Source organism: Chiroxiphia lanceolata, chromosome 8, assembly GCF_009829145.1.
Source record: "Chiroxiphia lanceolata isolate bChiLan1 chromosome 8, bChiLan1.pri, whole genome shotgun sequence".
Taxonomy (NCBI): domain Eukaryota; kingdom Metazoa; phylum Chordata; class Aves; order Passeriformes; family Pipridae; genus Chiroxiphia; species Chiroxiphia lanceolata.
Window position 1 is genome coordinate 28,100,087 of NC_045644.1, and position 27,137 is coordinate 28,127,223.

Below are 27,137 nucleotides of genomic sequence, written 5' to 3' on the forward strand. Positions count from 1 at the left end.
TAATTTCAGATCCACAGTTCTGAATGGAGAAAAAAGAAACAAAACTTAGGAATCAATCTCAGAGCCCTAAAGTCCTCTGGAAGGGAAAGATGAGTGGCTGATGCAGCAAGTTCCACTAAGTTATTTAACTGATACTGTGGAAGTTGATTAGAATTATTTATTTCCACCTCATAAACCCACATGCTGCCTCTTTCTCTCTTGTCAATTAACAGTATTACTTAGCACTAATAGACTGCTTTCATTTTCAAGGGGCTTAGGAAGACAAATTAATCACCTCAACATGCCTGAAAGGAACAGATGGCAATGAAGTATTAACATTGCAATTTCACAGTTGGAAAAGCTCCTGAAAGAGGGGGCAGCAGGAGTGTTTGGAGGGCACCTGGCCCTGGTCCCTGTATGGAGCTGGGGTTCCTCAGTCTTGTCTCCATTCTGAGCTTCTGCTCTAACCCAACCTCACCACACCTTACTTTTTCTGAGCAAAGTTACACTGTTTTTCTTATTCCATCTTTAACAGGGGTAACATCCCTCCAGAAGGCCTCTTGCCTCAGCACATCTTCAGACAGGTCCTTACTGCTTTGGATTTAAAAGACTAAATGTCTATCCAATAATGCAATTAGTCCAGCCTGTCATTATTTCTTACTGGCTATAAGTAGAGAAGTGATCAGGAAGAAATACATTCCCCTGTCCGTACAGAGGGGATGCTCTTTTTCCCTAGAACATCTTGGCTACATTTGGGTAGGTAACAGCTGACTGCTTTTGCCTCCTCCCACTTGCCCTGTCTCAGAGGACCACGGGCATGGAGCAGTGTTGCTCCGTGGGGCCTTTTGGCTCAGCCCTACAACACACACTTCCTTAAGCTACACCTGGAAGGAAGATAAGCTTTCTCTAGAGCAGGGGATCCCACAGCAAAACTTGTGTCTAAAGTGAGGGCTCTGCAGCCATCCTTAACAGAACCAGCTCAGGATCCAGGTCTCTTCCAGCAGCAGGAGCCAAAATCCAAGTGGTCTGCAGACACCACAGAGTGAACTGGGAGTGAGAGAGAGACCACAGCACCCCTGTCACAGGCTGCCAGCCTTCAGAGAGCCCCTCAGCAGCACATCCCCATCCAGCTGCTGCCTCCTCATCACCCCAGGGGCAGCAGGAATCGCTGGGGAGTTTGTTGTGGGGGCAGCCATGTTACTGGGCCTGGAGTGAATTTGATTAGGTGGCCTTTCCACTGGATTCCCAGACATTAAGCAACCTGTCCCACACACAACTCTAGAAAGCTGCTTCTCAGAACAAACTGACATTTTCAGGAGAGGACCAAACAATAAGTACAGTGATTTTAAAAGTGACCGATACGACAACGACAAAGCAACTTTTTAGTAGTTTGTTGTTTTTTAAAAATTGATTTAACTATGAGAGGTTTTTATTTAAAACATTGAGAGAATATCCTCTATTTCAGTATTTAACCCCACAGTCAAAGATTATCCCAAATAGCAACTGTGCAATGATAATAGTCAGTCTGACAGGTTTTGGTCTCTCCTCTAGGAATGGTAACAGTAAATAATAATTCAGAGTGAAATGAATTATTCTAATGCCTTTTCAGAGCCCTTTCTTCAGCATATTGATATTAGTATCAATTGCCTTCAATGTGTGCAGAGCCACTGAGCTAAGCATCTCAGCCCACTATCAATCTCTCAGCCTCAAGTATCATATACAATGAAATCCTTCTAGAGACATTAGTTAGTGTGTAGGGACAACATAACATATCCAAAACACTGCATTAGCTGTGGCTGTTCCCATATGTTAAGGGAAACAAGGAGCACTGAGGCAAAATGGTTAGAGCACCCAGTGTGTCAGTGCAGCCCTCACTGAGGATTCCAGGGAAAGGCAATCCCAATTTCCTCAGCTGTAACTGGTACCTCAGCATTCAGGCTGGGGAGCAGAGGCAACATGATGCAGTGCAAACTGGTTTTCAAATGGGCTCAAGAAAATAATACACCCTGATTTCACCTTGGCTCGATAAGCATCTGTGTTCAGCATTGACCCACTCAGTTATAAATCCAGTATGAGCTTTTCTGCTACTTTATTCATATTTGAAAATAGAATGCAATGGTTTTGGATTTTCCTAAGTTAGAAAACATTAAAAAACAGAATCAGAGTTCTCACATTTATAAGAGTAACACTTAAACAAAGAATACTTAATACACAATGTGGCTGGATTTAATTTTTTTTTTAAATTGAATCCAAATGCAAAGTGAATCCAAATTGCCTTTTTTTTTTTTTGAGGTATCTATCATACAAGAGAAAAGACTTATTTTATCCATGCAGCTAATATTCAGATTAGTGTTTTAGTTGGTATTTTTTTCCTTAAATCTCCATTTAAATACGTTGTACTTTAAACCTTTGCAAAAGTATAGGAAATCCTCAAACATAAACACTATTTTTATAAACAACAACAACTCCAATTATCATCCTAAAGACTGTAATAAGTGAGCATCTGTTTTTCTGGACTTGCAAATCATTGGTATCCTTTCTCCTTACTTGTTATTTTTCTCATCCAGGAATGATAATCAGTGTTCAGGACTGTGGCAGCAATGCACAAACCACAAATAATTGCCACCAAAGCTGTATGAAATCCAAGAGTTGTTCCAGTTTTTATAGTACAACAGCCAAAGGATTCCAGGGACTTGGCCATATTGTTCCAATCCCTTCTGCAAACTATCTCTTTCTGACAAGTTTGATACTGGTCCTATTTTATCACCTAGAGCAGGGGGGCTTTATTTTAGAGGGGTTCTTGGATTGGCAGGGGTGGGAAAGAGAATATAGAATACATGTCAAATAGCTTAAAAGTATGGATTATGATGGCCATGGGAACAAGGTACACTTGCTATTTTAAAGGTTTAGTTTGACTCTTCAAATCTTTAATTCTCCTGCACACCCAATGACAAGCTAGTAGACAACACAAGGGTTTAGACCACCATAGTGCTTGAAATTCTCAAAGTGTAATATTTGAAGAAAAGGAGAAATCAGCATTTGATACTCTGGGCCATAAAATAAGTTCATATAGAAACTGTTTAGCTAAACTCTAAATAACAGCAGAGTGATTTTATTTAGCTACTCATTACTTCTTTACTTCTATTAAAGCTTAAAGAAGAGGAATTTTAACATCCAGGATCATTATCAAAACTTGAATGCTCAGAGCTATAGAAACATCCTGAGTAAGGCATCATATTCCAGTGGTTTCAGACTTGGTTTGTATAAAACTCATTTTGAGCTCAGACTTCATTGAGGCCAAAGTCCCAGGGCCTGAATGAAGCCTCCTGAACTCAAAGTGAATTTCACAGCAGCCAGCTCTGCTTAATTCCACTTTGTCCAGGAGTGAAAATTTGGTCTTCAGCCACTCTATATTATTAAATTAATGCATCACAGCTCATTGACCAAAGGCCACGTATGACACTGGGAATGGTATTCTCAGCTTCCCTGACAAACCTTTCACTTCAAGCAGGCCCTGCACTACGGCTGCATTACACTATCATAAAAGCTTTCTCACTGAGAAATGGTTTGCAAAGTTGTTTTTAGGAGAAAATAAATCTTTAAGCTGCCCAAATGACCAAGGCACTCGGAATAAATAACCTTAGAGCTGTACTTTGGGGAAGACACAAGGTCTGACTTTCAGCAGGCGCTTGACGTCAGACCAGGGAAGAAACACAAGACGAGCAAAGGTTACATGCAAACTGTCCCCTGTGGCTTATGCAACAGCCAAATAACCACTGATCAGGATAGATGCACATAAAAAGAACTCACTAGAAATTACTTTTAATATAAGCAAAACAAAACTGCTTATGAGTTGTAGGGTATGATGTGTGACAGACTAATCTGAATACCTTCTGTTTTATGTCTCTAAAACAAGCATTCAATAAGTAATTCACATTACATGAGTCATCTTTGGTAATACTGTACATTTGTGTCAATTGCTTAGTAAACTTCAGTTCTGGATATTTATAGTGTAATTCATCATAACTACAAACTAATGGGAAAGTTGGAGGAGCATCCAATGTACATGAGCTCGCAGAGGGAAGAGTTCAGACTAGTAATACTGAAATTACTTCACAGTTATGTAGAAAAAGTTACAATTCTTTGTCATAGAGCATTACACTAGTTTGTCATTCTACAGTTAAAGTGGGCTTATAGTCAGCATTATTATAAATTAACAGCAAAAGCTCCCAAAACTATTTGAGGGAGTAGGATTGAAAGCTAAGAATTTTGATGAAAGCATAATTTTCTAACTTTGTTTTCTAGCCCTAAATTATTAAAATACAGAAAAAATCATCATTATTTTAAAAAGATGCATCATTTAGAAAAGAAGTTTCATTCCTTACAATACGGTTTAAAACAAACATAGAAGAAAACAGTGCTACATTACATACAGCCAAGAGCATTCGGACGACAGGATGTAGATTATGTTCTCTGTTATATGGCCCAACCACAGGTTTTTCCTTGCTTTGATGCATATTCGATGATCACTGAACTTCTCCCACTTCTCCTGATGTGGACTGTGTTATCAATTAAGAGTCAGCATTTATTTACAATTTAAAAGCAGCACAGCTATCCTGCATCCTACAGCTGTGCTCACTCCACTGCAGTACTGGAGCGAGCACAACAGCTTGGATATCTCAGGGAATGCATCACTGTCCTGAAAGGCCTTTTTTTCGCCGGTTTTTCAGGAGGTGGCTCCTCATTACTTTTCTCAGCCACCTCAGCAGGCTCTGTCTGGAATTGTTCTATTTGAAACTCCAGATGTTTTTGAATGGCTACCCCGAGAACTTCTGGATCCACAGATGCCCCATACACTTCCCATGTCATTCCTTCATCATCCCACCTCACTTCACGTACTGGAGTTTTGGGGGCCTCCAAGTCTTGCTCCAGGTTCACCTCTGGGAACACATGCGGGTGACCTTCTGCTGCAGCTGCTGGGCTTGTAGCCACAGATTTGCATTCCATGGTCGGAAGAGTTTGTACCTCGGCATCTCTACGCTCAAGAGGTGGTTTCAGTCCTCTGGTTAAATCATTCATAGAGGTCATAGTCCACATATCCTTAGTTGTCACTACTATGTCTGCACCTTGTTGGTTGCTGAGGGCAATGCAGGCAGCCTTGGTTTCTGGAGGAGCTCTCTCCTGATGAGCACAGTGCTGAGTGTGCTGCAGTTGTTCTCCAGGAACATTACAGCACTTCAGGACTCTCTTGGCATCCAGGCCCGATTCACTTACTGAAGACACCAGCTTAGGATAGGTCAGAATGTCTGACGCAGAGAAGGAATGAAAATAGCCAGGTGCTGCTGGCTCTCTTCCTGTCTCACTAACGGAGCACACCAACCGCGGAACGAGCTGTATGGACGGGATGGGCAAGGAGTGGCAGTAGGCAGGGATGGTGGCATCTGCCTTCAAGGCATCCTGCCTTATACTGCAGGGCCCTGCAGAGTTGTTATGAACTGCCATCACCATGGGGGAGTATGCAGAGTTCGGAATACTACCATAAGTCAGACCGCTATGGATAATCCCAGTGGCTTGATTGAACATTGTCCTGTTTGGAAAACCATTTCCAGGCATGTGGTGTCCTAGAACAGCAGCGTGAAATGTTCCAGGATCTGTGTAAACAGTAGTGTTACGTGGAATAGTGCCACTGTCAAAGGTGTTTGTGGGTACTTGTTGATCTCTAGGCAGGACTGGAAGATGAGTCACAAGGTTTTGATAGTGAGATGTGTTTTCATTTGTTTCTGGTCCAAACCTCTGTGTTGGGAAGGACATCCTAGCCCCTGGTGGGCCATGTCTGCAGCTAGAAGAGCTCAGGCTGGAGTGGGTGGCACTGGTTTCTATGTGAGTGATGTAAGTCTGCTGTTTGCAGCTGCAGGTTAGGTCTGAGTGGCTTCTCTGAAGGGCAGTTCTTGCTTCTTGCATTTCACACATGCTTTGCTGGTGAGTAGCACAGGCTGAAGAAACATTCTCAGTGGTGCTGCTCTTTACACACATCTTAGCATCCCCCACTTCCCAGGATGCTGAAGGCTGTTCAGTGATAAGGAAATGGTTTGTAGTCTTAGTTCTGCTCTCTGAATGGTCATTGGCTGACTGGTCACTTATGATTTGGACCTCTGATCCAAGTCTCATCCTCCCAGGCTGCGGAGAGGACCATCCAGGACTCTGCACACTCCTTGCATCACTCTTGTTTTCCAGGGTATGGCAGATGGTGCTACTGTAGCTTTTCTTCAGCTCTTGTTTGTTGTTTAGCCTTTCCTCTAGACTTGATTGCCCAATACAGGTCAGATTTGAGGAGCTCTTGGACAGGGGGTGACTGTTGACATTCAAGAGTCTGTGATAAGTAGAACTTAGCGAGTCCTGGTAGGAATGAGTGTGGAGCTGGTGGCTGTCAGCTGACATGGCAAAAAAGAGAGATCTGCAGAAAATGGTGGAGAAGAAAAAGAAGCAATTTAAGAAGGAAATAAATGTACCAGAAACTGTAATCTCTATTGCCTTCTGCCTGGGCTTCTTGCTATTCACAGTTCACAAATATCTTTGAAAAAGTACAGTATTCCAGTCTATGTGTACTCAGGCCAGTCAGTTTCCACAAAGGGTTTTTCCCTAAATTAGATTCAGGTTTTATTGAAATTCTGGTGTGGTTTCTTTTTTGTTTGTTTGTTTGGTTGGTTTGGTTTTTTGTTTGTTTGTTTGTTTGTGGTTTTGTTTGGGTTTTGTTTGTTTTGTTTTATTTTATTTTTGTTTTGTTGGTTTTTTTCCATTTCACAAAACACAAAGGGAAAAAATTTTCTTGGTTTCTACCTTTTAACAAAAACAATCCCAAAATTACCAACTATCATCTCCCCTGAATTCACTGGAGCTGTTTTTGGGAATGCAGAGATGTCATGTAACTTAAGCAAAGACAGATGTATTTTCAAACAAGATAACTCTTTGCCACAGTGCTCATTAAGCCAACAATGTTAACTGATTATCAAAACAAAGAAATGTTCAATTTTTAGTCTCCTGACATCATAATTTCAGAACTTATCCAGCCATTGTTGGAGCTTTCAAACATTACCAAAGCCATTAACAGTAGAACAAGTTCTCCCTTTTCCCCATACTCAAGCTTCTTCATATTTCATTGCACAAGAAGATCACTATTTTAGTCAACTGTTTTCCCAGACTCCACACAAGGGAACTGTAGGTATGGACAAAACTGTGGCACAGGAGACATGACATGAAACCCAAAGAAATGAGCTCTCCCAGGCCTGTGTGGAGTCAGTGCCAGTGTTCCCAGAACAAACAGCACAGGGCACTGATGCCCAGCTGGACTGTGACAGCTCAGGCGGCTTTCTAGCTTGTGCTGACCACTGGCACCACAGGAGGTGGCAGCAAAGATGGATCCAGTGAAAGGCTGGAAATTAAACTCCTCTAGGAACCATAGAGGCCCAAGGAGAGTCTGCACCTCAGCACACACTCTGTTAAGGGTACATGCTCTGGGCTGCTTGGGCTGATCACCTTTGGGAATCCACAAGTTTTCATGCTGGCTGTGGAAGGTGCACACTCACTGCACTGAAAGCAGGGTAAAAACAAGACAAGAAAATCTTTAACCAAAGTGTTGTGGTTCTTCTGTCCTTTTTTCAGTCACTTCTTGTTTCTACTGGTGGGTGTAGCATCCTATATATCGTTAACACTTACATTAGCACTGCCACAACTAAGAAAAGCTGTGATTGAAGATTTTGAATCTAACCAGATTTAGTGACTTATTTTTGCTGATTCAATCAGATCTTCCACTTATTGACTGTGCACATTGCCTTGGTGTCACAGAGGTGCTGCAATATTTGCATAACTAGGATGTTTTAATATGCTCATGTATCTATATCTATCTACACACATAGGTGTATTTCTTTTCTAGAAGAACTCATTCTGTTGAACAGGAAAATCTAGAACATTTTTGCATTTCTTCGAGGTCAAGTACTACTGGATATTTTGTTGTGCAGCTGTATAGTGGAAGCTGCAATTTCTCATTTAAGACAACTTTCCCCCAGATGATCTCTATACACTCTGCCTCCCAAGCAGGTCTCCTACAGAAACCTGCACAACTGTGCACTGTATCACTAAAATAAAAATGAATGTGCAGAACAAAAAAGGTACATACCCGTGGTGAACAAAAGCATTCTGCAAATGTAACAGGGAAATTCACTCATCACACTAAGAACGTGGTGGCTGCAAGGGCTCACATTTGACCCTCTCAGTGAGAAGCTTCTAATATGTGATCCTTCTAATGTGATATTTACGGGCTCAAAGAGTCATCTACCAACCAGCACAACTGATAAAGAGCAGGCCTTTTGCTCCATCCACAAACCAAGAGCTCTACTGCTGATCCAGGCAGCTATCAGTGCTTGTAATTCCATTTTTACTGGTAACTTTGGCAGGCTAACACGTTGCAATTTTCCCGTCACCTGAAATCCAGTTGTGTTGCCTGTTTTCCATAATGAAATTAAATTGAGCATGACAACATTAAAAAATAATAATATTTGCAATCACTGCCTTGGGAAGCTTCTAACTGCTGGCTGCGTAGCAGGGACTTGTGATTGGCAGCAATATGGTCTAGCAAAGGGCTTGCTCAAATTTGTACTGTATGCAGAAAAAAGGCAGTTTCCTGTCCTTCATACATGCTTCACCTCCTCCAGCACGTTACCCGTCCTGCAGCCACTTACACACATGGGGATAGTCTGCCACACAGAGTTCAGAGGAGTCAATAGGATTAAACACCACAGCATAGCTGTCTGCAAGGTGAGAACCTTACACTTAATCTCTTTAACAGATAACACCTGCAAAGGCTCTCACACACACCGGGATGAAACAACACTGACTAACGGGAATCCTCAGCCACAAATATTGAGACTTGGGTGAAGGGAAGGCTCAAACATATCCTCTTACAGATGATACACAGCTCTGTGAACTTTGAAGGGTTCTCTTACAAAGTTTACAAGGTTCAAATACGTAAATATACACAAAGACCAAGGCCTCTATTTGCTTTCTTTGTGTAGCATTGCTGCAGAAACCTCTGTAACTAAAAGAAGTGATGCAATTTGAAACTGATTCATCACCTCACACAAAACAGATTCAGACAAATGAAACAGTCCAAATATAGTGACATTACTGAAAATAACATCCAGCGTGATGCTGGCAATGAAACCTCCAAGAGAACTCTGAAGAAATTTATTTTTGCCCCACTGCAGGCGAAATCAAGACCAAATGTGGGCCAATGTAACATATATTACATATGTACATGTATGACATTAAAACCAGCAACTACCATCAGCATTCAAAAATCCTTGCTCAGATAGACCACTGTTCCAGGCTAGCACAACTGTAACAATTATCCTATGACTTGGGCCTTGAAAACAATAGGAATGATTACCAGTTAACTAAAACCACATCTCACCTTCTCACCTGAGACTTTATGACACAGTTAAGGATGGGGAAAAAAGGAAACAAAGCCCCATTCAAGCAAGATGAAACAGCTTCCTTGAGAATAATGCACTTTCCTGTCATGTTGAAATCTGGAGTTACTTTTCCCAGACAGCCTGAACATTTCTCCTTTTATAGGCCACCTACTGCTTTCCCTCTCCATTCCCTGCTCCTTTGCCCCACTCTGGAGCTCTTACACAACCAGCACATTGTGTCCACCTGGCAGAGGCAGGGCCCTGAGCCGGACTTGTGCACGTGGAGCTCTGCACGGAGAGTGACAGCTGCAGAACAGACCTGTGGCAGACCTGGCCTTTCCTCCCCTCTGCTGCAGCCAAATGTTGCCTCAGCATTTCACAGCAGCACAAGTGAGCCTGCAGGTGTGCCACAAAAACACCAGCTTGCTGATCCCCATGACTTTCTTTTTTTTTTCAAGTGGCTTAGCTCTCATGACATCAATTCATCAATCCAACCACGCCAATCACTAACGTCAGCACAGGGAGTGAAAAGAAGGCCGTGCCCCTCTGGAGAAACACAAACTCACACATGGCACAAACCCAGAGCAAAGCTGTACATGCAGCACCCTTCTTCCCAAGTCTTTGGAAATGGCATGTAATCCCATCCCCTACTTCCCAAACCATGTTTCACACGTGCAGTGCTGGTACTGGCTGCTCAGGGTGCACAGAAATTCTTCTGTGTAGGTCCACCCCCCACAGGAGGGGCCCAGTGCCGCGTGTCCACACACCGAGGTGCAGCACATCCCTCACGGGCCTGGGTGGCTCATCCAGCTGGTGACTGCGGAGAAGGAGCAGGAAGGAAGCAGAAGTGTCTGGATGGTCATACTGACACATCTACCACCAAGGGGATGGGTCAGGCACCCAGAATTGTGTGACAAACTTTTTTAAAAAACAACAACAACAACAAAATCCAACCCCAAAACACGGGACCTCTCTAATGTCACAGTCATACACCAGCACTGTATTCTGTGAATCAGCTAATTAGAAATGGATTAGCATGTGAAACACGGATAGAGACACAGCTGATTTAGTGGGTACTTAGAGACCCAAACCAGCTTTCTCTGTGCATGCTGGGTAGAGAAGATTGCTTTGCTTAACTTTGCTTTTTAAAAAGTAAATATACAGTTTATAGGAAACTAATTTAATTCAAAAATACCTATTGTAGGTTCTGAGTTTGTCTGAAAGATTCTAATTTTGAAGTTCAATGGAAATCCACACCTGAATAGACAAACAAGAAAGCAGTAACTTTGAGGCAGATACTCTGCTGTGAATATATAGAAAATTGTTAGACAAGCAGAGAAAGGATTAGGATAGAAATGGAATTAACATCCACTATTTTTGGCTTAGCTTCAGATAGCTTATGAGAGGATCTAGGCTGCTTTCACTAATTCCACTGAACTACTTTAAAGCAACAAATGTGTATTTTGCTATGACTTATGATTAAAGTTGTGACCTATTTAATGCACCAGTAAATTTAGTCTCAAAATATTAAATATAATGTATGTTATCAATTGAAAGACATACACTGGCAAATTAATGATGATTGTAAAATTCTTCAGTATTTTTATGTTCCACGCATGTCAATATATAAAGTGAGATTTCATGTAAGATAATAATACCCCATGTATTTCAATATGATCATATTTAGCTCCTGTGTTATGTATCCATTAGTGATTGCTTTCTTCCCTGCACTGGCAGGCTTCAAAATAGTGATATGACAAATGAGACATCCACAAAACAGATCATAGTTTTCATAAAGAGGATAGTAACATGGGATACTGACATGAGATGATGTGTTAATAACAAAAGAAATCCAGCCATGCTTGCATTTCCTCCAACAAGCAAAGAGAGAAACTACAAAATGCCATAAAAGTAACTCAGCTGCTGGATCCTTCTAGGATGCTTGATTTTGAGAATTCAAGAAAAAATCTACACTGCAACTTGGCAAGAGCGACCATGCTCTTTGATAGAATCATCACAGAATGGTTTGGTTTGGAAGGGACCTCAAAGATTACCTAGTTCTAACCCCCTGCCATGGCAGAGATGCCACTCACTGGATCAGGTTGCTCAGGGCTCCATTCAACCTGGCCTTGAACACTTCTAGAGGATGGGGCATCCATAACTTCACTGGGCAACGTGTTCCAGTGCTTCATCACCCTCACAGTAAAGAATTTCTTCCTAAAATCTAATTTAAATCTCCCATCTCTTAGTTTAAAATCTTTCCACCTTGTCCTATCACTATCTGCCCATGTAAAAAGTCATTTTCCCTCTTTTTTATAAACCCCTGCTTAGTACTCTGTTAACAGTAGCAACAATAGACAGTGAGGCAGTATGAATCACCTAACACATTAAACAATACAAGTTAGTTGCAGAATTTGGGAAGAGTCAGAGAAATTTAATGCTATTTACTAGAAACGTGCATGCAGTGCCAGAGATTCATTTCTCTAAGACTTTCACAGTTTATTTTTGCTTTATATAACTGTGATGGTCCACCCACAAGTCAACTACACTTATAATAGTGACTGCAGGCTGTTTCACTTGTTCTCACTTTGCTGATCATACAATTAAAAAAAATAAAAATTTCCTCATAACGATTCATCTTATGCTTTCAAAACCAGCATCTGACTGCAAAATGGTGATCAGAGCCAGTTTCAGAGGTGAGAGCAATAATATGCGAATGTGGAATTTGGAAAAACACTTGGCAATTTGATCCACACCAACATTTTTGGATGATAATTGTAAATTTTGGGTCCTTGCCCTGAATTTGCTCCTTTATTTGCATCATTCTGGCCCCACTGTGCCTCTGTAACCTGTGCAATAATCAGCTTCATAAGGCAAACACAGATTTTCTGCAATAGCACCAAACTCCAAGACAAACACATGTATGTTTTATACAAGGAGAATAGTGTGATTTTAATTAACTTAGGAGATTTACTTGAATAGAAGGCTGCTATATGTAGGTTCTTAACTCTGTTTAATCTTATTACAAACACCATGGTTATACATTTGAAAAGGCAAGAGTAGTTTATGGTTAAAATGACAACTTTAGCTACAACCTAAGGGGCAGCTGTAGCCATGAACACTGCTGACACCTGCCTGGGACACAAGATAACACACACAGGAAAACCTAAATTTCTGCCTGAACAGCCATATTACCTCAGGTACCAGAAGCAGTACAGAATACTTACACTGTGTTCTCTTCAGGCCTGGTGTTTAAGCAATGTGTCTTCCTTATTGGGATCTACGACTGAACTTCCACGATACATGTTTACTGTGGTAAAATGACATAAAAAGGAACATCATCTAATATGATATTGATTTCCTTTAAATCAGTACTAATTTTGAAGAGACTTATACCACCAAAACAAAAAAAATAAGAGCAAGGTTATGTCTAAAAATGTGTCCCTGCTTGCTCACACTGAGAATTACCAGTCATTTCCACAAGATAAGAAAGATCTGTTCTGCACTCAGAAAAAGATTGACATGCTAATATGATGAGTTCTGATGGCCTCTCCCTAACTACTACTACTGAAAGAAACAGTTCATTAGCAGTAATCACTAACATTTATGTTGGGTGGGGGGAGTCAAACCACTTGAAAGGCACTGGCAAAACAGGATTAAGCCTTGGTAAAAAGCTTAGAGGTTCAAGTGTCTGGGATTAGGAGTTTTGTTGTTGTTTTTAATTGTTATTTTATTTTGGTGAATTATAAGTGAAAGGAAGAAACAGAGGAGTTACAATAGTGTAAAAGGTATCCCTCGTCACGGAACATAAAAGACTTTCTCTAAATTCTGTCAATACAACTATTTCAATGCAACTAGATTAATAAAGACTTAGGTTGAGACTCCAATCACTTAACCTTTAATCCATCATCTTCCTGTAGGCTTTCCATTTTGGAATAGCATTATAAATGTACTATGACTTATTCAGTTCAATCTGCTAATGTCCTTTTGTGAATATTTTGGGTCATCTTAAATATTTTCAAGCATCAGACAGATCCCCAGGACAGACTGGCCTGGGCACCTACAAAAGCCATCATCAGATGGGCACAACAGGTAAGTGCACACTGATGGGAATGAATGGGATTGTTTTTCAGTTCTGCACCATGAGAAGCACCGGTGACAGTGGTTCATGTCACTGGGACCATAATTCCCTGTAGGAAGAGGAAGAGAGGTACATTTGACAGGCTAGAAAACACGAGAGCAGAAGAGTTCTGACCCTCAGTGCACAGGACTGCAAAGGCACACTGGACAGACATCTCTCTGCATTGATTGGTAACAAGATGAAAAGGAAAGAGTCCCCTTTTTCCTGAGTCCCCTTTTTCCATCTCCGTACTGAGGAGTGAAGCAGAGACCTCTTCCCCAAATGCTGAAGGGACTATGGGTAGCCTGGTTACCAGTGACCTCACCAGGGGATAATAAATGAGTTGCCACACCAGAAAATTAATAGATTCCAACATTTTCCAGTATATTCACATCAGTGCAGAAGGATAGGGCCATTGTGTTCACAGTTACCCCAACAGTGTAAGAAAAGCCATGCAAGAGGGTGAACATTCTCTTTTAAGAACCAGCAGGGACAGCCCACAGCTCTGGTACAGCCTGAGCCAGGAAAGCAGAGCTGAGAACGCTGAATTCTAAGAATGAGAGAGGCTAAAGTGAGAGTGCTACAAGAGAGGAGCCTGATATGGATGAACCCAAAGAGACTATTTCAGTGACATCTTTAGCTGAATTCCCAGGAAGGACAATTCACATGGGGCTGTAAATAAATCATTGGGAAACCAGAAGCGCACTCTATCACAAGGGAAGCATGTGTTGGGATGTAGTCCTGACACCACCACATGATCACTGTGCAACTATGCATCCTCTTCACCACCTTTATTTAATCATCTGTCCCAGGAACAATTTCAAAAATCTCTTGGATTTTGGTCTTTTCTTTTAGAAGAATTTTAGAAGCAAAACATTACTCTCACCCAATGTGCACATAGACCTGCCTCAGCATACAATTACCCTACAATATACCCAACAGAGCTAAAATATGAGATATTGTACAGTCATACTGGATGCTCACTCTTAATGTTTGACAGCTCACTTTTTTAAAGCTCAGCTCTTCAGTCAGAAGACTTAAAACATTTTAATTACAACGGAAATATGCTGATATACTCACGTGATCAGCTGTTTTCAGCAGCTGGGGCTTTAAAAAACCCAAATATTACAACAGCGGGCAACACTGACCTAGAATCATTCTTGCAGTGAATAGTGTGTGCCTACAGAAGTGGTATATTAATTTAATTGTCTTTCTGATTTAAGCAGATCAGAATTAAGCGAAATGAAACTGTTAATTCAGCTGCCAGGTTTATGCTGCTAAGAATTGCTGGCTACTGGTATCCACTGGCAGTACAGAAGTCCTGTGAGAAAAACATTTCACAATTTCTTTAGGAACTAATCTTTAACGCAGAAAATGTTTGCAGTGATCTATGAACATCTGGATGTATTTCAGAGTGACCTTTTCCTATTCACAGCAGAGGATCAAATTGTATTCCATCACACGTACCAGCTTGGAGGGGACAGGGTCAGTCTGGTATAGAAAGACTTGTGCTCCTCAAAGCTCCCTTTCTGTGTCTACTCCTCAGTCCTGAGCAGACCACTTCCAAAGCAAACCCACTGATCTGGAACTCTGCAAAAACACATGGCCATTGCTTGCTCAGCAAGCCTCTGCCTGTCAGAGGCCCAAGCCTGCAAACTGTGTGAATCACAGCTGCCTGTGAAGCAGCTTAGAAATCATGCAGAAAACCAGCAGCTCATTTACAGCCTGCTTCCAATCTCAGAGCAAGGGAATACAGCTGGATATTAATGCAACCTTTATAGGAGGCCAGCAGTTTGCATGTCAAACAAACTCCACCTAACCTGGCTAAGTGTTCCAAGATTAGAACATTTACTTGTAAATTCATGTGTTTTAGTAGAAAATGTTCAAATAATAATTTTTGCTATTTGCTTGAAAGCTTAACAGCAACAGTTAGAGGGAAGATATGAACTCAGCCAAGCCACCTTGTCCTGTGGATACCCTGGCTTTAACAACAGGATTCAGCACTGTAGTTATTTACCTTTGAACATGAGGGCAATGAAACACTCTGCCCTGACAAGTGAACACACCTCTGACACCTAAAGCTCTGTCACAGAGCCTGTGTGAGTGGATGGACAGTCAGTGTGTGTGTGCTCTGTGCTGGCTGGAAGGCGGTGGCCAAAAGCACAGAGCTTGAGCCTCAGTCTAACATGCCCAGCCTTTCCAAACAGCTCACTCACTTGGTCTAGTGTTGTGCCAACAGAGATAAAAGCTTTATAACTAGTTATTAGCTCAGGTCTGCCTTAAAGATACTGCCTGGATGTAGCCTCAGGTACAGTGGCTTTTCATGTTCACATATCAACATTAATTGAAGGACGGCAGTTCCTATAGTGGCATCAAACAGGAATAATGGGGAAATAAGCAAAAGTAATAATAATAGCAAAACCATCTCCATTAGAGTAAAGGAAAACAGTATTTTAGATTGAAAGATGCCCCACCAAAACAATCAAAGACGGTTCATTCTTCTCGAACACATAATAGTTGAATCTCTTTCCTACCTAGAAAAACCTGACAACTCATCTAGTGAGACCCAGTAATTTACCTTTATTTCTTGTTCCCTTGTTTTTTTCCTGTGATTGAACACCACACAAAGGGCCTCAAAATCCCCTTAAATTCTTTATTTAAATGAGTGTTTGTGAACTATACACAAAGCCTTGGAGAAAAGGAAGATTCAAAACGACAATATAACTCCAGAAGCCGCTCTCAGTGGTGGCAGGGAAAAGACTGACTTTTATATTGTAGACCTACAGAAAACTGACTTCCAGAATATAAATAACAATTGCTCAGTAATTAGAAAGAGGAAACAATTGCCTTCTAATTCTGTCTGTGCCCACTGACATACTGCATGACCTTGAGCAAGTCATTCCCTTTGTGACTCAGTTTACTCACTGTGACTCAGGGATTAGATGCAGAAGCCCCTGATGTAGGTATTTAAAGGCTTAATTCATGATTGCAGAGTGCTCTCAAATCCCAGAATGAAAGATATTAAATATAAGACATTGAAAATAATGTATTCTGGCCCTTCTTTTGTAATACTTGGTTTGAAAGAAATAAACAGAGCATCTCTACAGGAAATTCTTGTACATGCAGAAAGCTCACCTTACCAGTAAAGCTGAGACACTAATCAAGCCTCAGAAGCACCCTCCCCCCTCTAGCTTTCAAGCATCAAGTGAGGATGAGTTATCTTAAGGATTTCAAATACACAAACCCAGTATTACCAGAGTTTCTCAAATTAGGTGTTGTGTGTATATACTCTCTATATAATATGCATGGTATATTAAATAACAATGTGTTATTATAAGCAGCTTCATTAAACCTTTATAAGCAACACTGTCACAACTGCAGACCACGTTGTCCTGCAGTGCCACATTCACTTGCAAGCTTTTATTTACTATGACGGACTTCTCATGAAAAAGAGATTCTCTCAGAAATTTAAGCTGTCAATTCACACTGCAAGCTGTCTTTTGTATATCCTTAAGCTGGAAAAGAACTGGCAATCTCTATCCAAAGGGATAAGTGAGTATTGAAAAGGACTAAAAAGAGGACTATCTAATCGTATTTCATAGCATTGCTAAAAGCTGCCATTGTAGTATGAGCTAGCTTTGAAAAGTACACACAAAGAACATGGGAGGAACTAGGAAGAAGAAGTTTTCATTTCAAATTTGGTATTTTGTCATTAAAAAAGTGGTGTTATGTTGAAGTGCAATGTCTGTCTCTCAAAAAAGTAACTGTACCAATTCCTCTGTGATCTGATCAGTCCTATGTGGGAAACTATTATCTATATTTTTCAGAAAATGCCTGAAAGGGATGAAAGGGAGCATCTCTCTACTCTATCAGGACTTCTCAGGAAAGAAGAAAAACATCAGAGCTTGGTTATCCCAAGGCTTATTTACCACCAGAGACCTTGAGGAGAAAAAAACCAAGACAGAGTAAAGTAGTAGACCAAAGTAGCAGACTAAAGCTTGCAAATATTTGTCAAATCCAAGTATGTGAAGAACTTCCTCTAGAAATAACATTTACACCCTGCTCTAAGTAAAGAAGCAAATTTCCCCTCTCTTTGGTTAATCTCAATCACAAAATGAGCTGCAGAAGTCTCTACTTCTTTATTTAACATTTAATAATGTCAGGAACACAAAATTTTGAGGTATAAATTTGAAACAACTCAAGAGCTGCAAGACAATTCAGCTCCTGTCATCACTTGGATAGAGGAAGATCCCGAGGACAGCTAGAGGATAACTCTTTAAGCATCTGGTGTTAGCTGCTAGCAACAAGATACTGATTATAATAAATAAAGTCCCTGTTACAGGAATTCTTTGCTTTTCAAACATTGGTTTGACCATATTCAAGGCCCAAGCAGACATAACCCTAAGAAATCTGATCTGATCTCATAGCTGTCTCTGCTTTCAGCAGGAGATTGGAACAGATGGGTTCCTAAGGTCCCTTGAAAAATGAGTGATACAATGATATTTTTGTATTGTTTTCATAATTTTGTGCTTTTATCTGTCCTTGCCAATGAGAAGTTTTCATGTAGCTTCTCATCCTGAGCCTCAAGAGAAGCTGAAACGTGCAGCCATTTTGCAATACTTTTAATTGATTAGTGGAACCTGCACCTTTTACTGAAACGAGTTAAAAAAGGAATGACTTTGGAAAGGATCACAAAAGTGATCCCTGTATTCTAGAGGCAAGGGGATACAAATGAAGGAGGCAGTGACTCCAAAAGTTTTCCAATCCGTTAGCACCTCTTATGTTACTAAAGCAACAAAAACACTCCACCCCTTCCACATCTTAGAGGCCATTGAGAATCAAATAATTTTACAAGTCTAAAAAACACCCCAAAACAAATGAAACAGGTGGCTTTGCGAATTCATCAGCCCTCCAATTTCCACATCAGGTTTGCCTGGTTTGAGCTGAAAAGGAAGTCTGATCTTCCAATTCAGCTCTGATGAACTGGGTTCTGTTTTCTGCACTGCTGACCACAGTGCAGCTCTGCAAGTCAAATGAAGGTCTTACAACTGCTCAATCCCATTAACCTTTATTTGCACACTCAGGTGTGCCCTTGCTAAAGCTTAATTAGCAAATACTCTGCAGATGGAGAAATACTCCTGCTCCTTTCTCTGTTTTGTATTAAATCCACAGCGGGGAGAGTTAAGCCATAATTTTGGAAGACATAGACCTTTAAAGATGCACACAGGGACAGGCCAGTTAAAAGATGATCTTTCTTGTGATGCTTTTCTTTGTGCAGAATGATGCTTGGCTATAGCTCACATGCTTAATGCTCACACTCAACACCAAGCTAGCAAAGACCTGGCTGATGTCAACTTCATTTAGCTGGCTTGACCCAATTCCCATGCTCAGAGCATATACACCTAAGCAGCATCAAAGAGATTTTTTTTTTGTGGTTCCTGTTGCTGCAGAAAATTTCTCTGAGTGCAACTCTATTCTGAAAACTTTAACAGCTTTTCTAAATGGAAGAGACCACCTTCTTGCCCACACACCACTAAGGAATCAGAGGGCACTCCTTTAAGGGACAGCTCTTAAGACATGTAGGAACTAACAGCTGCATGGCTATAGATTAATTCAATAGTTATAAGCCATCCATAAGAAATATTGCATCAAATTATCTTAACCACAGAATAGCTCATGCAGTATTTTTTAGTTCTCTACCTCCTCATTGCATCCCTCATGCAGATATTCCTGACCACCATACTCCAACATTTATTTTCATTCTCCCCTTCATTGTGCTTTTACAGAAAAGATTTCTCTCACATCGCCGAAACACCCCCACTCTCCTGCCAAGAAAAAAACAAACAAGACTATTCAGAGTTTGGATAATTCAGATCTTTCAGAATTTTAATAGCTCAGAGAGAAACATTTTCACTGATACAGCTTTACAGTTTACACCAGTTAAAAACCTCTTATTTCTGCACAATGAGGGTGCAAGAATTAACCAAAGGGCCCTATGGTGTGGCTCATTGCTATGGGAAATGGCAAAGACAAACAAACAAACCCCAAACACAAACAAACAAACCAAAACCACCAAAAAAACCCCCAAAGAGTTCATGGCTGACAAAGACAGTAAAGTGTAACATCATTTGTGGCCTATGATTCTTGCTGTACTGTTGCTCTTGGGCCAGAATGGTTTGGGGCTACAAGTAATGAAATATCACACACACCTGCCAAAGATACAAACCTTTGTTTCCTTTAGGAAGTAAGAGAATTGCCCAGTGACTTGAGGGTCACTTGCAACAGTAAAACTATGGCATACAGTAACAAAAAAAAGGTATATTTTTCCCTAATTAACTGGAAAAAGTACTTACACAAAAAATTCAATTAACAGCTCTCTGTCTAGTCTTTAGCCTTTGAAAGCATCATTCCTAGACTTCATTCTCCTGCAAATTGGATAACAGCTTGCAATATCCAAATACAAGGGACCAGTGAAGTACACTCCATCCTCATTTAAAAACATTAACTCCAGGGGAAAGCAATGGATAATTCAGGCTCTTTAATCTCCAGAGGAGTTGCTGAGGAAGAAACAGGATTTTATTGCTTTTCTGCTCAGAACTAACCCACCTGCACTGAGATGTAACATTATCTCACTGTTACAGCAAATTCCTCTGCTCTCAGAGTGTTTTAATGCTACCTCCAATTTACCCTTTCTTATTACCCTTAACAGAAAGAAAATTAAACTTCAAAACTATAATGATCATCAATAATAGCTTTCACCTATTCTACCCTCCCTCAGACACTTTGATTTTTCAAGTGCAAAGTGAATACGCATAGTTTATTATGGCAAGAAAAATATGGATTTGATACGGTTATCTAATGAGAATTTATGATATTTGGTGTTATAAACCAGCTCAGACACCACAAGGCCATATGCAGTTTACTGCTCTTGTTTATGCAGTCTTAGATAACTGTCAGAGCAATTAAATGGCAATTGCAGCTTTCTCTAGAGTACGGTTAAGATAAAAGGTCTGGATTGTAAAAATCAACAAAACCCTATAACTGGAGAAATGTTTTACAGAGTTACTGAGTCACAACATGAAAACAAAAAGTCCTCATCTAACCCACCCTCATAAATGAAACCTTCCCTAAATCTAATTCTTTTACACAGAGACTCCATGCAGAGGTCTTTGAACTCGTATCTTGCTACAATCTACATCCTGCAAGCATTCAGACATATGCTTGACCTTAAACATGCAAACAACTACCCGCAAACTTTAATCCATGTCTTGGTGCAAGGAAATCACTGATATTTTTGTATGAGATGATGACTTTAAAGCTTGAGTCAATGGAAGAGAGGTAGATTTTGATCTCTGTGTGGTCCATCTTATTTACGCACAAGATCGACATCTTACAAAATATATGTATCTCATGGCTGTCTTTCCAGTCACCTTTCGTGCTTTGAGTTCTCTAAACAGAAATAACTGCTTGTTCCCCCTCCCTTTTAAACATCTTGCCCTAAAGACTAGAAGTGCATCAGCACAGATTCTTGCTTTTAATCATGGGAGGTTGTAAACCACAATATATGCACAAAACACCCTTCTACAAAGGATTCTGATTTAAAACATTTCCTCTAGCGACAATAAAAGGCCAAACCAAATCAAATCTTTCACAATGGAAGAGACATGTTTTGGTTTAGGAGAAAATTTTTCTTTGCCATTCTAAATAGCAGTTGAACATTTATCTAGGAAGCAAGACTGTAAAACAGAGCTGATATGCAGAAAGCACTGAAATATTCCTCAGGTTTTCTCTAGTATTGGATATTAACTTCTTAGGAATTTAAAAAACATGTGGTACACATGGTATAAAAAACCAAGGTAAACAATTCTCTGGCAGATTAGTACTAAAAGGTAGTAATTTAAAATAATACAATTTACTCTTTTCTCTTATTTTTAGTATCAAAACCCTGACATACACACAAAGGATAATCAAACAGCATCTTCATAAACTTGCAGATGTGCAGAGGAATAAGATGAACAAGATTATGGGGGTTTTTCTCCCCCAGAGAAACAGTGGCAAGCATATTCTAGAAACACTTACTAAAAGAGAAACACATACACATGTAAGTGAAAGACACCAACACCAAAAAAAACCCTTCTGCAGAAATACATTAAATTCAATTAAAGCTCAGAGCCATAGCTCCCATCATTTTAGAAAAAGAGAAACTACCATTTCCTGGGCTTTTCAGTCCAGCTATCAACCCCCTGCTGCCAACACAGCACTTACAGAAGCCTGGGTCTGTCTCTGTGCAGCTCCTCTCCCTTCCCCTCATCTGCTTTGTTACTCTCAAAGACCTGCTGGCAAAACAGGGAGGACTCGGTGTCCTTACGGGAGACGAGAGAACGGGCAATACATGACTTCTGTGGTCCTTACCTTCCCCCTACTCAGAGATTGCACATCCAGCTTCCCTGTCCAAGTTACTTGGAGGGTATTTAAAAATAGATGCTCAGAAATCTGAGGAGAACAAAAGCCAAAAGAGTTCAGATTTCCTTTTCTTGATCCGCCTGATGCTGTTGACACTAAGGTGAGCATATGATAAGGGGAAGGAGGTGGGATTGTTAGAGAGCTTCAAAGGCAGGAGACTGGGAGATGGGGTTCCCTCTGCCTAGATGTGGCATCCCTTCCTGGCTCCCCCCTTGGCTGGAGAGGAAATAAAATGGAGCCTAGGAGGGAGGGAGAGAGATAATCCTGCTGCTTCATCTGATTAGAGAAACTGGGCCTGTGCAGAGCCGGCAATGCCGCCAGGGAAGCACGGGGAGGGGAGGCAAAAAGGGGCAGGAAGAGGAGGAGCAGTGGGGGAGGAATAAAATTAGAAGGGTTAAAGGAAAATTATAAAAGATAGACAAAGGAACTGGCTCGAGGGCCAAGGCATTCTGTATGCCTACAATTTCTACCTTCAAGTAAAGGTGAAATCACCAGTGGGAAACACCCACTGCTTCTGGTAATATGGGGCAATTGGAAAAAAAAACTAAATCAAATCCCAAGCCCAGAATGCATCAGTTGTGTAGGCATGGACTGGAAACAAGGATGTACCAATGGATTGAAAAGAGTGAGATTGTTTGCGCTGAGCAGGGGGAAATGGAAAAAACCATTATGCTACAGATAGTTATCTAGTTTGCCACGCACGGGACACAACTTAGAACACATTTGCTATTGCAAGTCATTTTCCAGAACCTGGTTCCACTTACTAAAACAAATCTTAGTTGAACCAAAGTGACTTTTTAAAAAAGTATGTGTCAGCACACTCAGCAGGGTGTTTGCAAGCTGTGCCCTCGGCTGCCCTCCTGCAAGTCTCCTGCCTTGGCAGCTGCGCTCCCAGTCGTGCCCTCCCTCCTTCCCTGTCTGGTGCAGGAATTTCTGAGCTCACAGATGCCCACCTACCTACCTGTGGCCACCTGCACCACCGTGCTAGTGCAGCCCAGGGGGATCTCCAGCCTGCAGGAGGCTGTGGTCAGTCTGGCCCTCCCTGCACACAAATGTGAAGGCAGCACCTTGTCCTCACACTCAGCCTGACACAGGGGCTCATTCCAGGGCACAGGCAGGGTCCCCTGGGTGCTGCTATGAAGCATCCCCTGGCCTATCCTGCCCCAGCAGGAATATCCTACCCCAGCAGCAATATCCTGTCTCGAGGACACAGCTGACAGGTGTGGCCTGTGGTGCATCAGGGAACGTCAAGGACAGATGTGACCAGAGGAGTCTTGTCTCCAGCCATGGTGGCCTGTTTTTGTAGAGAATTTCCTCTTTCCCTCACCTTTATGAAATGCTACACTCAGTCCTTTCCCAAGCATCACTCCTTGTCTCTGCATTGCGAGCTGTTTTAATTTTTTTCTGGCTTATTCCCCTCCATTTAAAGCTTCACACAAGGCAGGTTGGTTGGATCTCTAGTGGGTTAAGGAGAAGGATGCCAAAATATCAGAAAATAGCCCTTTCAAATTCTCTTTCTTTCTGTTCAGGAAGAAGTTAATACCTTGCTTGTAAACCACTTACAGCAGTTCTCACTCTGTTCCTAAGCCTTCACCCAGTACCTGTCTATCAGGCCTACCTCAGCTGAGAGAGGGGGATCAAGACCCCCTCTCTGATGCTTTTAGGAATGTGAGATTGCTCCCTGAGTCTTCAGAATGGGCTGCAAAACCAGTAATTTCCTATGTGCTTCCAGGTTTTGTTCCTAAGATGCACACCCCCACAGCCTCACTGAGCAATTACTCCCTCGGGCTATAGGTCAGGAAACATTTCAGGGGTTAAGAGCCACCCACGGGTCAGCAGCAGCTCTCTGGCTGCCATGTTTACTACAGCAGTGAAGCACAGTAGGCACTACAAGTCAGCTGTTTGTGCTGACCTTGACATCCTTCCTGCCAGGCTGGAAACAGAAGTTCCTTGAACCTGTCCCTTCCAGCACACTCTTATCAGCATTCCTGGTGGCCCAGGATCACACCAAGGTGACTCTCCCCACCCCATGGCCTAGGACTGCAGTGGTGCTGCAGGGAGAGCACAACTCTACAGCATTTGCTTCCTTTCTTATCCCAGCAACAGACCTTTGGCTGACATGATGACACACCCCCGGCACTCGTAGCTACTCCAACATTGTTCCATGGGTGCCAGTGGCCAGCTGCAGAACAACTCAGTATGACCCTTCTGCTCAAATTCATCTCCCAGACTTGTCTCAAGTTGCCTAAATGATGTCCCAAGCACATATAAAAGGTACAATGTGAGGATAATATTGCACTCAGGTTTTCCTCTAAACCCTCCATGAGAGGAATTTGCACAGCTCTCTTCCCCCAGGTTTGGTATGTCCAGCAAGGTTGACTATTTTCATTAAAATCATCAAAATGTGCTTACTGAAAGGCACTGGTGACTAACTTTTACCTCAACAGGTTACACATCTGGGCATTCATAATGATGCAACTGGCATACAGCTTTTTCATTCTACATTTGATAAGAAAAGTTGTAAAAACACCTCAAGTTCCAATTTTGAGAGTTTATTCTCTTTCTTAAAAAAAAAAAAAAAAGACAGTTAAATGAAACTGAGAAGTCAGTAGCCTACAGATCCATTAGGCTAAATCCAGACAATGCTGACTAATTTCTTCTGGGGAAAAGAAAAACATAGTTTTTAAAGAGGATGTTTGCAGAAGAGTTCTGCCACTGTGGCTCATCCTGACTAGTATTCGTGTTTCCCTAAGAACTCCACCCAGGGTTTAGACGTGAGAATGTGTTTAAGTGCATGAAACAAAGTCCTGTGCCCAGGCATGAAAAAGAGCTTTCAAAACTACTATTTACTGATTTGGGTGCTTGAAGACTGGCAGAAAGCAAGCCACCAGCCCCATGACTTTGAGTCACCTCATGTGAGGAATGGCAGTCAGTTCTGCTTGCCTGTTGAGGGAGGACACCACTGGGCAGAGCTGTTGGACCTGCAGGCCGGCTTTTGTCACCCCAGCCTCCACCCAGGCAGCCAGGGCTTCCATATTCAAGAGAGGAGAAGCCTAGTCCTAATCCAGAAGCCCTTCGTCTAACCTAAAATTCACTAACCACACTGGCCAGATACCCCTCCTCAGAACAGGATATGGGGCAGGAAAACCATCCTCATTGCTTGGTTCCTCCATGAGACCTAAAAACTTGTATTGAAGCCCTTCTCTCACCCCTTCTCATCTATAACCCCACAGTCTTTTCTTACACTGATCTGCTGTCATTTGTAGCAACTTTTCCATGCCAGGTGGGTGATTGGGACCTGCCTAGACTGTGCTTGCTGAATTCCTGCATCAGCCTTGAACCTCCTGAGCTCTGCTCCCGGCAGAACTCTCTTTGGGGAGGCAGTTCAAGTGCCTGGGCTGGCAGAGTGTCCTGCTGGAAGTGCCTTTCTGCGCGGGAGCTCACACAAACACTGCTTGCAATTTGTTTGTATCTCTGTCTGGGGGCTCTGCAAGCAATCCCTGAAGGCTGATATTTGCTGTTTGTTGATTCAAAGCCACTTAAACCAGTGAAACCACACCTGCAACCCGGCAGATTTTAGCTTAATGCACTTCTGGAATATGCTCTAGTCTACAACAATAACACAGCCCTCCAGGACCAATATGCTGTCTTGTGGGTAACACTGCTCATTTGCCTGAATGTCATCTGCCACAGCCAATTTGGATCAGGTCTTGGATATCTCCATTGTAAAGTATTTTTGAGTGTTTCTGAAGAATAACAGCCCTTTAGCGCAATCTGAGAGAGCCTTCAAGATAATAACTAATGCACCATAGGCAAATTTAACTTTTACTATGCCTGTAACCACTCAGAAGCTCTCCACTCTAGATACTGCTTGCCCCCCATTGAAATTGGCATTCTGTTTGCAGTGCCAGCTTTTCAGGTTTTGCTCATGCTCAGATACCTAAAATATCAGTCCAGTACAGGAGTTGGCATAGCAAGTGTTTTCACATACCACTTGAGGCAAGTGAAATGCAACTGAGATTGTTTAGAAACATAAAACTGACCATCACCTTCCATTTGACATAAAAACCACAATTATTTCTAACATAGAATTTTATAAAGAAAGCAATTGTCAGATAAACATTAGCACAATCACTTCACATTAAAATTTTAGATAAACACACAAGAGCATGTAATTCAAAGATAACTTACAGATAGAATCCACTTCATCACGTGTTAATGTTCTACTTAAGAAAGCAATGCCACATATATAAATGCTTAACTTCTTAAAAATATCTGCAGCTCTAGGTTATCTTCCTCTGTACAGGAGTTATTTCAGAAAATAACCTCTTCTCAAATTCTCAGACTTCCCAGTACACTTCCTAGAGTGAAAACCTTACACTGCAGGGTTAGATGAGCACTAGTGCCAAGGCAGAGTGTGAATATGTGAGGGGTTGTGTGTGTGTGTTGCCCTCAGTGACTTGGGCAGTTTGGCTGGAGCACTTTCCAGTGGATACTGAGGCAAAAAGGTCATAGAGTGCCTCACCCTACCCCATATCCTAGATAATATCCTTTATATCTGTAATATCCTAAATATCCACATCCTGGGTAACCAGGTCTCCTATTTCCTCCTGAAGAGGGTCCATATTTTTCCTAAGCTTTCTTTTATTGCTCATGTACCTTTATAAACTTTCCTTGTTGCATTTGACATCCCTGGCCAGGTCAAATTCTATCAGGGCTTTAGCTTTCCTATCCTGATCCCTGGATGGCTGGATAATTTCCTCTCAGGATAACTCTAGGCTTCCTTTCTGTGTTTGAGTTTGTCCAGGATCTCTTTACTCATACATGCGGGCCTCGGCATTTTTGCCCAACTTCCTCTTTGTTGGGATGCATCACTTCAGAGCTTGGAGGAGGTGATCCTTGAATATTAACCAGCTTTCTTGGGACTCTCTTCCCTCCAAGGCTTTATCCCATGGCATTCTACCAAGCAGATCCCTGACGAGGCCAAAGTCTGCTCCCCTGAAGTCCGGGGTAGTGAGTTTGCTGTGCACCCTTTTCACTGCCCTAAGGATCTTGAACTCCACCATTTCATGGTCACTGCAGCCAAGGCTGCCCCGGAGCTACATGTT

The 27,137-nt window shown here is 41.7% G+C and overlaps 1 protein-coding gene across 4 annotated transcripts in view; it reads right to left on the reverse strand.

Annotated features, from left to right (window-relative positions):
- Window positions 1-2,034: 2,034 nt before the first annotated feature.
- GPRIN2 (G protein regulated inducer of neurite outgrowth 2) overlaps window positions 2,035-27,137 on the reverse strand; it is a 34,995-nt gene continuing 9,892 nt past the window's right edge. For 2 of the 4 annotated variants that reach the window (XM_032695548.1, XM_032695549.1), the window contains one exon: window positions 2,035-6,433. In XM_032695548.1, the coding sequence (XP_032551439.1) occupies window positions 4,615-6,417 (1,803 nt within the window). In that variant the 5' untranslated portion in view covers window positions 6,418-6,433 and the 3' untranslated portion in view covers window positions 2,035-4,614. Of the gene's footprint in view, window positions 6,434-9,445; window positions 9,696-21,831; window positions 21,888-27,137 lie in introns of those variants that run through there. The other 2 variants (XM_032695550.1, XM_032695547.1) reach the window with 2 other exon arrangements.